Here is a 15,991-nt window from a genome sequence, read left to right as displayed (position 1 = left end):
TGCAAATTCCACACAGACAGTGGGGCTCCAGCTAGGAACTGATTTTCTTCTTCAATGTTATAATGAAATAATGTTGAATGAAAACACGTTATTCAAGGACGGGGTATACTCCTGAAAATAATCCCAAGCAAAATAACTGGATATGGCAGTTTCCCATCAAAGTATCACTTAAAAGCTATGTTGCTGTTTTTTCCATTTCAGTCTCAGTTATGACCTTAGAACACTATAGCTCCAAGCAGTGACAACAGAAAACTGACAAAAACAGTGTAAAATTCATCTCAGAAACAACTATCTTTAATTTCTCTCCTTGAAGTCATAAAAATACAAAGGTTAAATTTTAAAGCAAAAATGGCAGGCATACAATTTAAACAAAGCACCACTGATTAACAATTAGTTTAAAATATCCTTCTGAAAAATATGCTTTTTACCTCATTTCTTTCAGTATTTCCATCTTAGCTGCCAGATTTTTCATTCTGGTATCTATACAGGTCTTCAGAGTGCTTTCTAAGTGATTAGTCAAATCCACAGCAGCTGCTTTCTCTTGCTGAAACAAAGAATAAACACATCCTAGTGAGACCCAAATAGGAAACTGTATTTCTGCTATAATTTAAATAATTTTTGGCTGGACATAGTGGCTCACGCCTGTAATTCCAACACTTTTGGAGGCCAGGGAGGGCGGATGGCTTGAGCTCAAAAGTTTGAGACTAGCCTGGACAACATGACAAAACCCCATCTCTACAAAAAAATACATGGGTGTGGTGGTGCGTGCCTGTAGTCTTAGCTACTTAGGAGGCTAAGGTGAGAGGATGGCCAGAGGTAGGGAAGCAAAGGTTGCAGTGAGTCGAGATTGTGCCACAGCACTCTAGCCTAGGACAAAGTCAGATTCTGTCTCAAAAAAAAAAAAAAAAAAAAGTTTCCAAATTTGAATAAAATAGAATCCAGCTGCTTTTTATTTCAAATTAATATTTATTTTTAACTGCTTCAATTAAATAAAGAATGAAAGCTTTAATGAATCTAAGCAAACTATATATTATATCACTCTTGGCACAGCATTTTGGAATTTATTCATTCATCTTTTTTTGGTGCTATGTCTTTTTTTTAATTGTGGTAAAATATATGTAACATAAAATGTATCATTTTAACCATTTTAAAATGTATAGTTCTGTTATATTAGGTACATTCATATTGTTGTGTAATCATCAGCACCATCCATCTCCAGAACTTTTTCATCTTTCCTAATTAAAACCTCTGTATCTATCAAACACTATTCCCTATCTCCCTTCCCCCAAGCCGCTGGAAACCACCATTCAACTTTGGGTCCCTAGAGATTTGACTGCTCTAGGAACTTCAAATAAAAATACTATATGCAAATATGCCTGTATTAATGTCAAGCAACAACTCCCTTTGGCACAGGAGTATTTTCTAAGCAATAAAGAGAGACATTTCATAAAGATAAACGGGTCAATTCATCAAAAAGATCCAACAATTCTAAATGTATACTTGCATAATACCAGTTTTTTTTTTTAAAAATCACAAAATCTGATAGAACAAAAGGGAATAAAACAGACAAAACTACAATAATATTTAGATTTCAATACTTCTCTCTCAGTAGTTGATTGAACAAGTAGAGAGAGAATCTGTCAGGGTCTAAAAGACTTGAAGCCCACTATCAAGCAATTCAGCCTAATATTTATAAAACACTCCACCCAACAACTTACAGGATACACATAACTTTTAAAAATGAATGAAACATTTCCAGACAGACCATATGCTGGGTAATGAAACAAATGTCAATAAATTTAAAAGAACTGAAACCAGAGTATGCTCTCTGATATCAATAAAATTAAATTAGAAATCAGTAACAAAATCTATTGTGGGGACCACTGAGTATTTATCCAAAAGAAAGGAATTAACATGCACTCCTAAGTTTATTGTAGCACTATCACAATATCAAAGACATGGAATCAACCTAAGTGTCCATCAATGGATCAAGAAAATGCAGTATATATACAATGGAATATTATTCAGCCACAAAAATGAATGAAATCCTGTCATTTGCAGCTACATGGATGGAACTGGATGTTATTCTGTTAAACAGGCACAGAAAGACAAATATTTTACATTCTTGTTAATATGTAGGAGCTAAAAAAGTTGATCTCATGGAGGTAGAGAGTGGAATGATAGATACCAGAGGCTAGGAAGGGTGTCTTAGGGACAGAAGAATAAAGAGAGGTTGGTTAATAAGTACAAACATGCAGTCAGATAGAAGGGTAAGTTCTAATGTTCGATAGCAGATGACTATAGTTAACGATGTATTGTATATTTCAAAATAGCAAGAAGAGAGGTCTTGAAATGTTCCCAACACAGAGAAATGACAAATCCTTGTGGTGATCGATATCCTAAATACCTACACCTGATCATTATACATTCCAGGCATATGACAAAATATCACACATACACCAGTAAATATATACAAATACTATGTACCAAGAAAAAAATAAAATATATATTGGGGAAATCTTCAAATTTGTGGAAATTAAGCACATGCTTCTAAATAGTTCATAGTTCAAAACAGGAGTCACAAGGAAATGTTTTAAATATGCTTCACTAAATAATAAACAAAACAGATCAAAATTTGTGGTTTGTAAATAAAGCAATGCTTAGAAAGAAATATTTATCTCTAAAAGTACATTATAAAAAAACAAAAGATTTAAAACAATAATATGGGGGACTTCAGGTTCTGGTTTCACATGTAAGGAGCCTGGAAGTCACTATGCCATCCTAACACATTAAAAAGCTGAACAAAGTGAAAATCAACAACTTTTCTCAGATCTGTAAGAAAAGGTGAGATAGGTAGGGTCATGGGGAAAACCGCTACTTCTAAAATTAGACAGATAGGGATACAGAGAATCACAACATACTGAAACAGAAATTTCTACAGGAAGCAATGCCTAGAGAGGAAAATCTGGACTGCTGACAAACTGCTGGAAACTAGGTGTGGGCAAGACTGACAGCTGAAAGCTCCAGGGGCATCTAGTCATGGGGGCCCCCATGCTTTTGTGAGTTTTACCTCCAGGAGTTAGATCAGGTTCTCACAGTAAATACAGTATCATACATATCATTGCAGTAAAATCCCCTCATGCTTCCAGCAGTGAGAGGGGAAAACAAACCGTTCATTTTGAAATATCCCAGAGCACTATGTACTTCTTAATAAGATCTACCCTGAAAAGAAACCAGTTAACCACAGCCTAACCTGCTGAGGTTTCACCAAAGCCTACCCGACCTGGGGGAAGGAAATATCCAACTCCAGCCAGCATTATCCTTCCACATGGGAGGAGGTAAATACCCAATTCCATCCTATTCTAGCCATCCTATCCCACCTAAAGGGGGAGGAAAAAAATGAGAAACGCTTGTGAATTCAATTCACAGGCCAGAGGCGTAGACTCACAAAAAGACTGAGACCTAATCACAGGACTATACAACACATCACTTCCCCGAATATCTTACAACTACATTATTAAAGACATATTTAAACCAATTGCTTTTTTACCTGATGTATCATATACAGTTATCAAGAAAAAATTACAGCCAGGCACAGTGGCTAATGCCTGTAATTCCAGCACTTTGGGAGGCTGAGGTGGGTGAATTGCTTGAGCCCGGGAGTTCAAGACCAGCCTGGGCGACATGACAAAATGGTCTCTACCAAAAAAAAAAAAAAAAGTGCAAAAATTAGCCAGGCATGGTGGTGCACATCTGTAGTCTCAGCCTCCCACTCAGGAGGCTGAGGTGGGAGGATCACGTGAGTCCAGGAGGTGGAGGTTGCAGTGAGCCAAGATCACACCACTGCATTCCAGACTAGACAACAGGACAAGACCCTGTCTCAAACCAAAAAAAAAAAAAAAAAGAAAAAGAAAAAGAAAAAGAAAAAATTATAAACTAAAGAAAAACTCAGAACCAGATGTGGAAGGGATATTGGAATTATCAGACAATGAATTTAAAACAACTATGATTAATATGCTATGTATTATAATGGAGAAAATAGATAGCATGTAGTAACAACAGATGGGCAATGTAAGCAAAGAGATGGAAATCCTAAGAATGAACCAAAAAGAAGTGTTAGGTATCAAAACACTGTAACAGAAATCAAAAATGCCTTCAATGAAATGCCCAAAACTGAGAAGCAATGACAACAGACTCAAAAGAAACAACAGAAGACCTAAGAATTGTGGGACAACTACAAATCATGTAACATATGAGTAATGAGAATGCCAAAAGGAAAAGAAATACCTAAAACGATACTGACTGAGAATTTTCCTAAACCAAAACATGGATCCAGGAAGCTCAAAGACTACTAAGCTGAATGAATGCAAATAATAATAATAATAAAACTAAACATATCATTTTCAAACTACAGAAAATCAAAGATAAAGAAAGAATCCTCAAAGAAGCCAGAGGGCAAAAAACAGCTTACCTATAGAGGAGTAAAAGTAAGAATTATATTCAACATCTGATATACTTTGGATGTTTGGTCCCTCCAAATCTCATGTTTAAATGTAATCTCCAGTGTTAGAGGTGGGGCCTAGTGGGAGGTACTGGTTCATGGGGCAGATCCCTCATGGACGGCTTAGCACCATCCTCTTGGTGGTGAGTTCTCACTCAGTTCACACGAGATTTGGTTAGGAGTGACCCCTTCCCTCCCTTGCTCCCCTCTCCTTGCTCCCTCTCTCCCCATGTGATAAGCTGGCTCCCCTTTGCCTTCAGCCAGGACGGTAAGCTTCTTAAGGCCCTTACCAGAAGCAGATTCTGGCACCATGTTTTCTATATAGCCTGCAAAACCATGAGCCAATATAAACCTCTTTTCTTTACAGTCAGTCTCAGATATTCCTTTACAGCAATGAAAACGAATATAACATCTCCTTGGCAAGCATGCAAGGAAGTAGAGAATGGAGTGAAATATTTAAAGCGTTGAACAAAGAAAAGTCACCAACCTAGAACTCTGTGTCCTAAATCATCCTGGAAAAGCAAAGATGAAATAAAAGACTTAGAGGAAAAAAAAAAGGAGGGACTATGTGACTGGTAGACCTTTCTTGAAAGAAATGTTAAAATATGTTCTTTAAAGAGAAGAAAAACAATATAGGTCAGAAATTTGTCTCCACATAAAGAAGGAAGAGCATCAAAGCAGGAATAAGTGAAGGTAAAATATAAACTTTTATTCTCAATTGATCTGACAGAAAATAGTTTCTTAAAAAATAATAGCAACAATGTATTTGATTATATATGTTTATATGTACATATATATGCTTACACATCATTATATATAAGTGAAATAAAAGACATCAACAACACAAGGAGTAAGAGGGAGGAATTAGGATTATTTTCTTATAATAAGGTGCTCACACTACCCATTAAGTGATACAGTGTTACTTGAAAGTGGGCCTGAATTAATTGTAAATGTATACTGCAAACACTAGAGAAACCACTCAAAAACATTTTTTTAAAAAGTATAACTGACATGCTAAGAAATAACAAAAAACAGAATCATATAAAATGCTCAATTAAAGCACAAAAAAAGAGAAAAAAAGTGGAAGACAAAAGAACAAGCAAGACCATCAGATAGATCTTAATCCAATGCAACCACATCAATAATCACTTTAAATGTCAACGGTCTAGATCAGGGGTCCCCAACCTCTAGGCCATGAACTGGTAGGGTCCATGGCCTGGTAAGAACTGGGTCATACAGCAGGTGAGTAGCAGGTGAGCAAGAATCACCGCCTGAGCTTCGCCACCTGTCATATCAGCGGCGGCATTACAGTCTCATAGGAGCGCAAACCCTATTGTGAAACGCACACATGAGAGATCTAGGTTGCACGCTCCTTATGAGAATCTAATTAATGCCTGATGATCTGAGGTGAAACAGTTTCACCCAAAACCCCTAACCTCCCTCCTGGAAAAACTGTCTTCAATGAAACTGGTCCCTGGTGCCAAAAAGGTTGGGGACCACTGGTCTAAATACACCAGTTAAAAGACGGACTGTCAGAATGGATGAAAAAGCAAGATTCAAATACACACTGTCTACCGGAACCTACTTTAAATATAAAGATACCTACAGATTAAAAGTAAATCTGGTCAGGCATAGTGACTCACACCTGTCATCCCAACACTTTGGGAGGGTGAGGCTGGAGAACTGCTGAAGACCAGGAGTTCAAGACCTGTCTGGAAAACATGTCAAGACCCCATCTCTTAAAAAAAAAAAATGCCAGGCATAGTGGTGCATGCCCGTAGTCCAAGCTACTCAGGAGGCTGGGGCAGGAGGAGGATAGCTTGAGCTATCCTTGAGAGGAGTTCAAGGTTGCAATGTGCCATGATTGCACCGCTGCACTCCAGTCTGGGTGACAGAGTAAGACCCCGTCTCAAAAAAATCAATAAAATTAAATTAAACAGATGAAGAAAAATATACCATGCTAACACTAATCAAAGGGAAACAAATTAACATAGGTACTAAACACTAGGAGCTACACTAATTTCACACAGAGTAGACTTCAAAGCAAGAAAAGTTTTCAGGGATAAAGAGGAACACTAAACAATGATAAAGGGGTCAATTCTCTGTATGTGCCTAATAATAGAGCATCAAAATATATGACTCAAAGACTAACAGAACTGCAAGGAGAAATAAATAAATCTAGTATTATAGTTGGAGACTTCAACATCCCTCTATCAGAAGTGGACAGATCTACCACGGAAAAATCAGTAAAGATACATTTGAACTCAATACCAATAAATTGGATATAACTAACATCCATAGTCTACAGTGGATAATTAACATCTACAGACTACAGCTGACTCTTGAACAAAGCAAGTGTTAGGGGTGTTAACCCCCAGAGTCTTGAAAATCTATGTGTAGCTTTTGATTCCACAGAAACCTACTTACTAATAGCCTACTGTTGACCAGAAGCTTTACTGATAAGACAAGCCATCACTTAGCAAGTATTCTGTATGTTATATGTATTATACACAGTATTCTCACAGTAAAGTAAGCCAGAAAAAAGAAAATATAAGGAAAAGCATAAAGAAGAGAAGATATATTTACTACTCATTAAATGGAAGTGGATCATCATTAAGGTCTTCATCCTCCATCATCTTCACATTGAGCAGGCTGAGGAAAAAGAGGAAGACGAGAGGTTGGTATTCCTGTCTCACCAATGGCAGAGAAGGAAAAAGTGGAAGGGGAGGCAGGAGGGGCAGGCATAACTGGTGTAACTTTTATTTAAAATATCCACATATAAGTGGACCCTTGTAGTTCAAACTCACATTCAAGGGTGAACTATAGTTCATCCAACAACAGCAGAATCTACATTCCTGTCAAGATCATATGGAAGATTCACCAAAATACACCACCACATTCTGGGCCACAAAATACACCTTAACAGTTAAAGGAATAGAAACCGTACAATGTCTGCTTTTAGGCCACAGTAGAATAAGCTAGAAATCAATAACAGAAAGATAATTGAAAAAAAAATCTCAAAACATGTAAGGATTAAACAACATTACTAATAACACATGAGTCAAAGAAGAAATCTCATGAAAAATTTAAAAATACTTTCAAGATAAAAATACAACTTACCAAAATTTGTAGAATGTAGCATAGGCAGTGCATTGACAAAAATTAACAGCATTGAAATGCATATATATCAGAAGTGAAAAAAAAACTAATATTAATAATCTAAGTTTGCGCCTTAGGAAACATAAAAAGAACAGCAAATTAAATCTTAAATATGCAAAAACAGGAAACTATAAATCAATCGATCTGAAAACAGGAAATCAAGAGGAAAAAAAATCAACAAAACCAAAAGCTGATACTTTGAAAAGATGAATAAAATTGGTAACACTATAACCGGGCTAATTAAGAAAAAAAAAGACAGAGGACACAAATTGCCAGTATCAGAAATGAAAGAGGGCATCAGTACAGATCCAATGTAAAACATTAACATTAAATATAAAAATGTAAAATTAAAAATATTATGAACAACTCAAGGCCCACAAATTTGATAACCTAGATTAAATGAACTAATTCTTTGAAAGACATCATCTGCCAAAACTCACACAAAAATAATCTGAACAGATTTATTTCTATTTTTAAAACTGAATCAACCATTAATAAGCTTCCAAAACAGAAAGTGTCAGGCCTATATAACTTCACTGGTAAATTCTACCAAACATTTAAGGAAAAAACTATACCAACTCTCTGTCATTGAATAGAAGCAGAGGAAATACTTCCAAACTCATTCCATGAGGCCAGCATCACCCTAATACTGAAAGCAGAAAACAGCATTACAAAAAAAGAAAGACACAAACCAATATATGTCATGAACATGTATGTAAAAACCTTCCAAAAAATTAGAAAATTGAATCCAACAATGTATGAAAAGAAACACAGTTGATGCTTGAACAACACAGGTTTGAACTGCATAGGTCCACTTACTAACAGATTTTTCTCAATAAGTTACACAAGGTATGCCTGTCTGTATACCTTGTATAACTTATTGAAAAAAAAAAAATAAGTAAAAATTTTAATTTATTTTAAAATAATTTTAATTTTAACTTATTTTTAAATAAGTTAAATAATTTTAAGTTAGTATTAATATAAAATTAAATAAATAATTTCAACTTATTAAATTTTAATAAATAATTTTAACTTATTTATCCCTCCACCTCTTCCATCTCTGTCACCTGTGAGACAAGACCAACCCTCAGTCTACTCAACATGAAGACAATGAGAATTAAGACTTAATAAAGAGTAAATACATTTCTTCTTCCTTACGACTTTCTTAATATGTTTCCTTCTCTAGATTACTTTATTGTAAAGATACAGTATACAATAAATACAACACAAAAAAACATGTTTGTTAGAATAAATTATTTCAGAGAGGGGCTTCAAGATGACTCACTAGAGGCCACTGGTATTTGCCTTCTCCTGAAAAAAGAGCCAAAATAACAAGTAGATAATCACACTTCAAATAGATCATCTAAGAGAGAAATGAGACTTCAACAGAGAAGTGACAGGAAACACATAAAGCAAGGAAGGAGAAAGAAGGGAAGCAGCCTTCTTGGCTGGGAGCCTGGACAGGCTCCTCAATGCAGAGAAGGGGTAAATGAGAGACCCCAGTGGCCCATATTCTCACTGCAAACTCCTGCAATCCTAGCCCCGAAAGGGACCTTTGATCCTCATGTGCTCTGAGACACAGAGAGCTACCCAGAGACTACACAACTATATTGCTCCATACAGGGAGCTCATGTTGTGTTCCATACAACCATCCCCCAATCCTAAGTAACTACAGCACGCTGCCATTTTGCGTGCCCAATCCCAACTAGACTGCATCCTGGTCTAGGGTCCAACATCCCATACAACTCCACAACCCTGGAGCAAAGCTGACATCTCCTGCCCACAGCCACCACTGCAGCTGACTGCAAGTACCAGTGAAGACGTAGGAGCCACTGGCAGCAACCCCGTTCGCAGAGGAACAGCCATACATATTGATGGCTCTGAGGAAATGCTATCCTACTTGCTGCCACCACCACTACTGGCTGCTGTTGCCACACAATCAAAACACAAGCCACTGGCAGCCACTCTACCCCCAAGAAGGGCAGCCATGCATTTTCACGGACCAAGAGGAAAGGCTAGCCCATCTCACAACCACCACTGCTGCTAGCTGCTGCCATATCTGAGGCCAAACTGCAAGTCACTGGCAGGAACCCCAACTCCATGAGCAGAGGGGCAGCCACGCATCTGCACATGATCCAAGGGCGGGCTACCCAACCCAGAACCTGAGACAATGCTAGCTGCTGCTGCCACCAGTGTCAAACTGTGAGCCTTTTACAGTGACACTGCTGCCCTAAGCAGCAAAGCTGCCGCACATTTTCACACACCCAAAAGACAAACTTTTCCACCTGCAGCTGCTGCCCTTGCAAACTGCCACCACTGGAGCAAATGTAAGAGCAAAGTACGTGTTCAACGGCCACCTCCATACATCTGCTGCCACTAAAAGTAACCTCACCCTCCCCAGTGATAGGGCTGCAAAGCAGCCACTGCCACCCCCACTCAAGCATTCCATTGGAAACCTGGGCATCATCCTGCACCTGCCTACCACAATCAGAGTCTGCACTCACCACCTGGACCTGAGGACAGATCCACTCCACCCAGCTCCACAGCCCCTCTCACCAGTGTCTGAGCACACCACCCAAGGCCCTGGGTATGACCCAGCCCAGTCCACTGTTGGTACCTGAACACTTCTCCCCAAGGCCCAAGGTCAGGCCTACCCAACCTGGCACTACCAACACAGCTAGCATCCACTTGCACATGCTGTCGGCCTGACTGACCCACTCAGCACATCACAGCCAGCACCAACACCAGTGTAGATCACTTGGAAAACACAAGCCATTGCTATCACCCACATCGTGCCCATTGCCTAGGAGCCCAAGAACACACTCACCTGTCTGGCCCACCACTACTGCTACTAGCACCCAAGCGAGACTCCTGGAAACCCAAGCATTGGCCAACCTGGGCTCTCTAACATTAGTGCCAGCATATGCTGTCCTGGAAACCAAGGACAGGCATGCTTGGCCTGGCACTGCCACCACTGGGGTCTGAGGACTGGCAAACCTGGCATTCCTGTACCCAGCAAAACTTCTCCACAGCCCCCACTAACAGCCACACCCTAAGCCATTGAGGAAATCACAAAAACCACTGACTGTTTACATCCAAAGGAATCATACCAAGACTATACTACTGCATGAAACCAGAATTAAAGCCAAAGGGCCCTACCCAACCAACACCATAGGTACATCTTCAAGAAAAGGTCCTCCCCTACAAAATTATTTCCAAAAAATTGGAAGAAGCAACTGTTACACCTGATGCACAAATATCAATGTAACAAAAGAAACTGAGAACACAAGAAAATATAACTCCAAAGGAAGTTAGTAATTCTCCACCAAGAGATCATAATCAAAAAGAAATTTTGAAATTCTAGATTAAAAATTCAAAATACTGATTTTAAAGAAGCTCAGTCAGATAAAAGATAATTCTGAAAAATAATATAAAGAAATCAGAAAAACAATTCAGGTTATAAATGAGAAATTTATCAAATAGACATCATAAAAAAAAAACAGAAATCCTAGAACTAAAGGATTCACTGAATGAAATACAAAACACATTCTAAAGCTTCAACAATATACTAGATCTAGGCCTGGCATGATGGCTCACGCCTGTAATCCCAGCACTTTGGGAGGCTGAGGCAGGAGGATCACTTGAGCTCAGGGGTTTGAGAAAAGCCTGGTCAACATAGCAATACCTCATCTCCAATAAAAATTTAAAATATTAGGTCAGCATGGTGGCATGCACCTGTAGTCCCAGCTACTCAGGAAGCTGAGGCAGGAGGACTGACTGACCCCAGAAGTTGGAGGCCGCATTGAGCTGTGATTGTGCCACTGCACTCCATCCTGGGCAACAAAACAAAACTCTGCCTCAAAACAAAATAAACAGCAACAAAATATACTAGATCAAACAGAAGAAAGAATTTCAGAACTTGAAGACAAGACTTTTGAACTAACCCAGTCAATCAAAAATAAGAAAGAACAAAAAAGAATGAAAAAAGCCTACAAGGCATACAAGACACCCATATTGCAAACAAATATTTGAATTTTCAATGTCACAGAAAAAGAGAAAGAAAGGAATCAAAAACCTCTTATATTGAATAATAGCTGAAAACTTCCCAAGTCTAGCAAGAGATTTAGACATTCAAATAAAAGAAGTTCAGAGATGCCCAAACAGATAAAATTTGTAAAGGTCTTCTCCCCAGCATATAATAGTCAAACTGTCAAAAGTCAAAGGTATGTCTAAAAACAGGAGGAAAAAGGCATGTCATCAATTATAAGGAAACCCCCATCAGACTAACTGTAAATTTCTGAGTAAAATCCTTACAGCAGAGAATGAAATGATGTATTCAAAGTGCTCAAAGGAAACTGCTAGTCAAGAATACTACATCCAGCAAAGTTCTTTCATGAATGAGGAAGTAGTAGTCTTTCCCAGGCAAGCAAAAGCTAAGGGAATTCATCAGCACTAGATCATCCCCACAAGAGATGCTTAAGGGAGGGCAATACCTGGAAGTGAAAAGGATGACAATCTGTGATCATAAAAACACATGAAAGTACAAAACCCGGCCGGGCATGGTGGCTCACACCTGTAATCCCACCACTTCGGGAGGCCAAGGCAGGCGGATCACCTGAGGTCAGGAGTTCGAGACCAGCCTGGCCAACACAGTGAAACTCCGTCTCTACTAAAAAGTAGAAAAATTAACTGGGCGTGGTGGTGGGCGCCTATAATCCCAGCTACTTAGGGGGCTGAAGTAGGAGAATTGCTTCAACTCGGGAGGTGGAGGTTGCAGAGAGCCAAGATTGTGCCATTGCACTCCAGCCTAGGTGACAGAGCAAGACTCTCTCTCAAAAAAAAAAAAAAAAAGTATAAAACCCACAGAGTAGAGCAAACATGCAAGTAAAAACAAGAAAGGAATCAAATGTTCCCACTACAGAAACACATCAAACCACAACGATAAAGAATGAGTGAGAGAAAATAATCAAGATGGCCAACTAGATAAGCGTATGCCTTCTCCACAGGGAAGAATCAGAATAGTAAGTAGACATATTTTCAACAGATTATCTAATAATGAACACTTGGATTCACCAGAGAAGAGACAGAAAGCCCCAAGAAGTAACAAAGTAGAGGGTTCGAGGAAGCATGCCTAGCCGGAAAACAGCTGAGAGCCGGGAAAGGCTACTGTATGCAGGGAAACAGTAAGAGAAAAATCCCCAGAGCTCTGAAACAAGCTTTTACAACACTGGCTATAAGAGAAACCTTCGATCCACTAGGGCCTCGCACCTCACAGAGCTGCCTAAAGATCACACAGAGACATTCTTTCAGAAAAGGAATCCACACAGAATCCCACAGGCACCCAAGTCTGGAGAAGCCTCAGCAGGGAGCCACTTTAAGAGTTTAGATACCAGGGACCTATAGACATGGCTGCAGCCACTGTACTGCTTCAAAAAAGGAGAAGGAGAACAAGCATGCCATGAACCCCCAGGAGGATACTTGTCATCCTGCTACAAGCTGCTGTTGCGACTGAGACATAAGTAGATCGCACTCCCTACACCTTCTTGCTCATGCTGCTTGGCTGGGTGGTGCCCCATTCTCTCCAGCCCTATGCCCAAGACACCATTTTCTGAGTTCAATGCTGGGCTGAGTCCTGCCATTGGCCTGAGTTGGGGCTGACATGGCCCCAGTCACTGCCCAGCAAAGGACCAACAGGGAAACCAGGCTACCCCACACATATCTATAGAATACCCACCACCCTGCAATGGGCTGCTGTGAAACTGAGACACAATCAGACTACACTTCCCACAGTTTTTTGCCCATGCTGCTCGCCTGGGTGGTGCCCTAGTATCCCAGGGCACGGGCCAAAACTGTCATTTTGAGAGTTTAATTCTGAGCTGTGCCCCAACTTTGGCTTGAGTTAAGGCTAACTGCAGCTACTGCCCAGCCAAGAAGGGACAGAAAAGCCAGGCTCTCCTATGCACACCTGCAACAACACCCAAAGCTTTGCTATAGGCTGCTGTGAGACTTAGACTTGAGTAGAACACCCTCCCCACTGCTTCGTACCAACACTGCTCACCTGAGAGGGGCCCCACCCTCTCTAGTCACAATCCTACAGATGGCACCCTTATGAGAGTTTAGAGACATTGTTTGATGCCTGGCAACAGCAGCCACAGCAGACATTCTAGCCTCTGGTCAGAGACTGGGGCTCCTGCTCCGGAACAAAGGAATCTCTTTGTTACCAACTGTGTCCCTGAAATTATTGGTAGAGCTTGATTCTAGGTGAAATATCTGATTCATGCTAGTTTTATCAGCCAATCTTGATGAGGGTGATTCAGGTTAGACGCGTGTATACATATGTCAAAATTTACCAAACTCTACACAGCACTTGTGCATTTTTACTGTATGTAAATGGTATCTCAATATAGCATTATTAGAAAATAAAATTAGTATTTCCTAACCCTATCCATTAGACATTCTATAACCTAGAAGCAAAGACTAAATCAATAGCTATATACATCCCTAGCACCCAAAGTCTGGTATCTAAATACCTCTTGCCACTGAAAAGAACTACAGCTTGGAGAAATAACTCTTCCAGGATTAGAGTAGGAAATACAGATGAGCATGGTACATCTTGTGACACCAGAAAACAAGGAAGCTATCAGACTATTGAAATCACATCAAAAGGACAGAGCAACAACTTCAAAAGACTCCCAAAGAGTATAAGCTGGGCATCAAAAAGAATAATGGCTGCAGTGAATTAAAACACTCATATATGTTTAAAATTCATTAGTTCATAATAATACTTAAGGAGAACAAATAACCTTTGCTGGTCAACACTGGACAATGCTAGGGAATAAACTTACTTTTCTGAAAACATGTACATATAAAAGCAATGAATCAAGTTATCTTGCCTTTACTGAACAAACTAGGCTTCACCATGACCAAATAGTTGGAATTTTCCTTCTAAGAAATACAGAACCTGATGAAAATATGGCTGCAGACAGCAATCATGGATGGCTGCAAAAATCATTAGGTCACAGATTAATGAAAAACTTAATAAAGGTGATTTATCCATTATGAATATCATCTGTTATGATGTCAAAAGGACACAGCAGCTAATTTAAAAAGACTTCAAAGGGATAATGTGTGCATCGAAAAGAAAAAAAAAATGGCTTCAGTGGATTAAAACACGTCACATGTGTTTAAAATTCATTAATTTAGCAAGGCATGGTGGCTCACCTGTAGTCCCAGCAACTCTGGAGCCAAAAGACGAAGGGTCGCTTGAGCCCAGAAGTTTGAGACCAGCCCAGGCAACATAGCAAACCCCCTCTGTACAGAAAATACAATTCCATGCTCGTGGACAGGAAGAATCAATACCATGAAAATGGCCATACTGCCCAAAGTAGTCGATAGATTCAATACTATTCCCATCAAACTACCATTGACTTTCTTCACAGAACTAGAAAAAACTACTTTAAATTTCATATGGAACCAAAAAAGAGCCTGTATAGCCAGGACAATCCTAAGCAAAAAGAACAAAGCTGGAGACATCACACTATTTGACTTCAAACTATACTACAAGGCTACAGTAACCAAAACAGCATGCTACTGGTACCAAAACAGATATAAAGATCAATGGAACAGAACAGAGGCCTCAGAAATAACACCACACATCTACAACCATCTGATCTTTGACAAACCTGACAAAAACAAGAAATGGGGAAAGGATTCCCTATTTAATAAATGGTGCTGGGAAAACTGGCTAGCCATATGCAGAAAACTGAAACTGGACCCCTTCCTTACACCTTATACAAAAATTAATTCAAGATGGATTAAAGACTTAAATGTAAAACCCCAAACAATAAAAACCCTGGAAGAAAACCCAGGCAATACCATTCAAGACATAGGCACGGGCAAAGACTCATGACTAAAACACCAAAAGCAATGGCAACAAAAGCCAAAATTGACAAATGGGATATAATTAAACTAAAGAGCTTCTGCACAGCAAAAGACACTACCATCAGAGTGAATGGCAACCTACAGAATGGGAGAAAATGTTTGCAATCTATCCATCTGACAAAGGGTTAATATCCAGAATCTACAAGGAACTTAAAACAAACTTACAAGAAAAAAACACCACCACCAAAACATGGGCAAAGGATATGAACAGGCACTTCTCAAAAGAAGACATTTATGTGGCTAACAAGCATATGAAAAAAGCTCATCATCACTAGTCATTAGGGAAATGCAAATCAAAACTACAATGAGATACCATCTTACACCAGTTAGAATGGCAATCATTAAAAAGTCAGGAAACAACAGATGCTGGAGAGGATGTGGAGGAAGAGG

The 15,991-nt window shown here is 39.2% G+C and overlaps 1 protein-coding gene across 1 annotated transcript in view; it reads right to left on the bottom strand.

Annotated features, from left to right (window-relative positions):
• Positions 1 to 250: 250 nt before the first annotated feature.
• Positions 251 to 15,991, bottom strand: part of STK31 (serine/threonine kinase 31) — a 41,376-nt gene continuing 25,635 nt past the window's right edge. Inside the window, exon 6 of the mRNA XM_033193177.1 lies at positions 251 to 544. Within this exon, the coding sequence (XP_033049068.1) occupies positions 425 to 544 (120 nt within the window). The 3' untranslated portion in view covers positions 251 to 424. The remainder of the gene's footprint in view (positions 545 to 15,991) is intronic.

Source organism: Trachypithecus francoisi, unplaced genomic scaffold (genome assembly GCF_009764315.1).
Source record: "Trachypithecus francoisi isolate TF-2019V2 unplaced genomic scaffold, Tfra_2.0 Lachesis_group4, whole genome shotgun sequence".
Classification (NCBI taxonomy): domain Eukaryota; kingdom Metazoa; phylum Chordata; class Mammalia; order Primates; family Cercopithecidae; genus Trachypithecus; species Trachypithecus francoisi.
The sequence above is the reverse complement of the archived record's forward strand: the minus strand, read 5'-3'. Positions and strand labels throughout refer to the sequence as shown.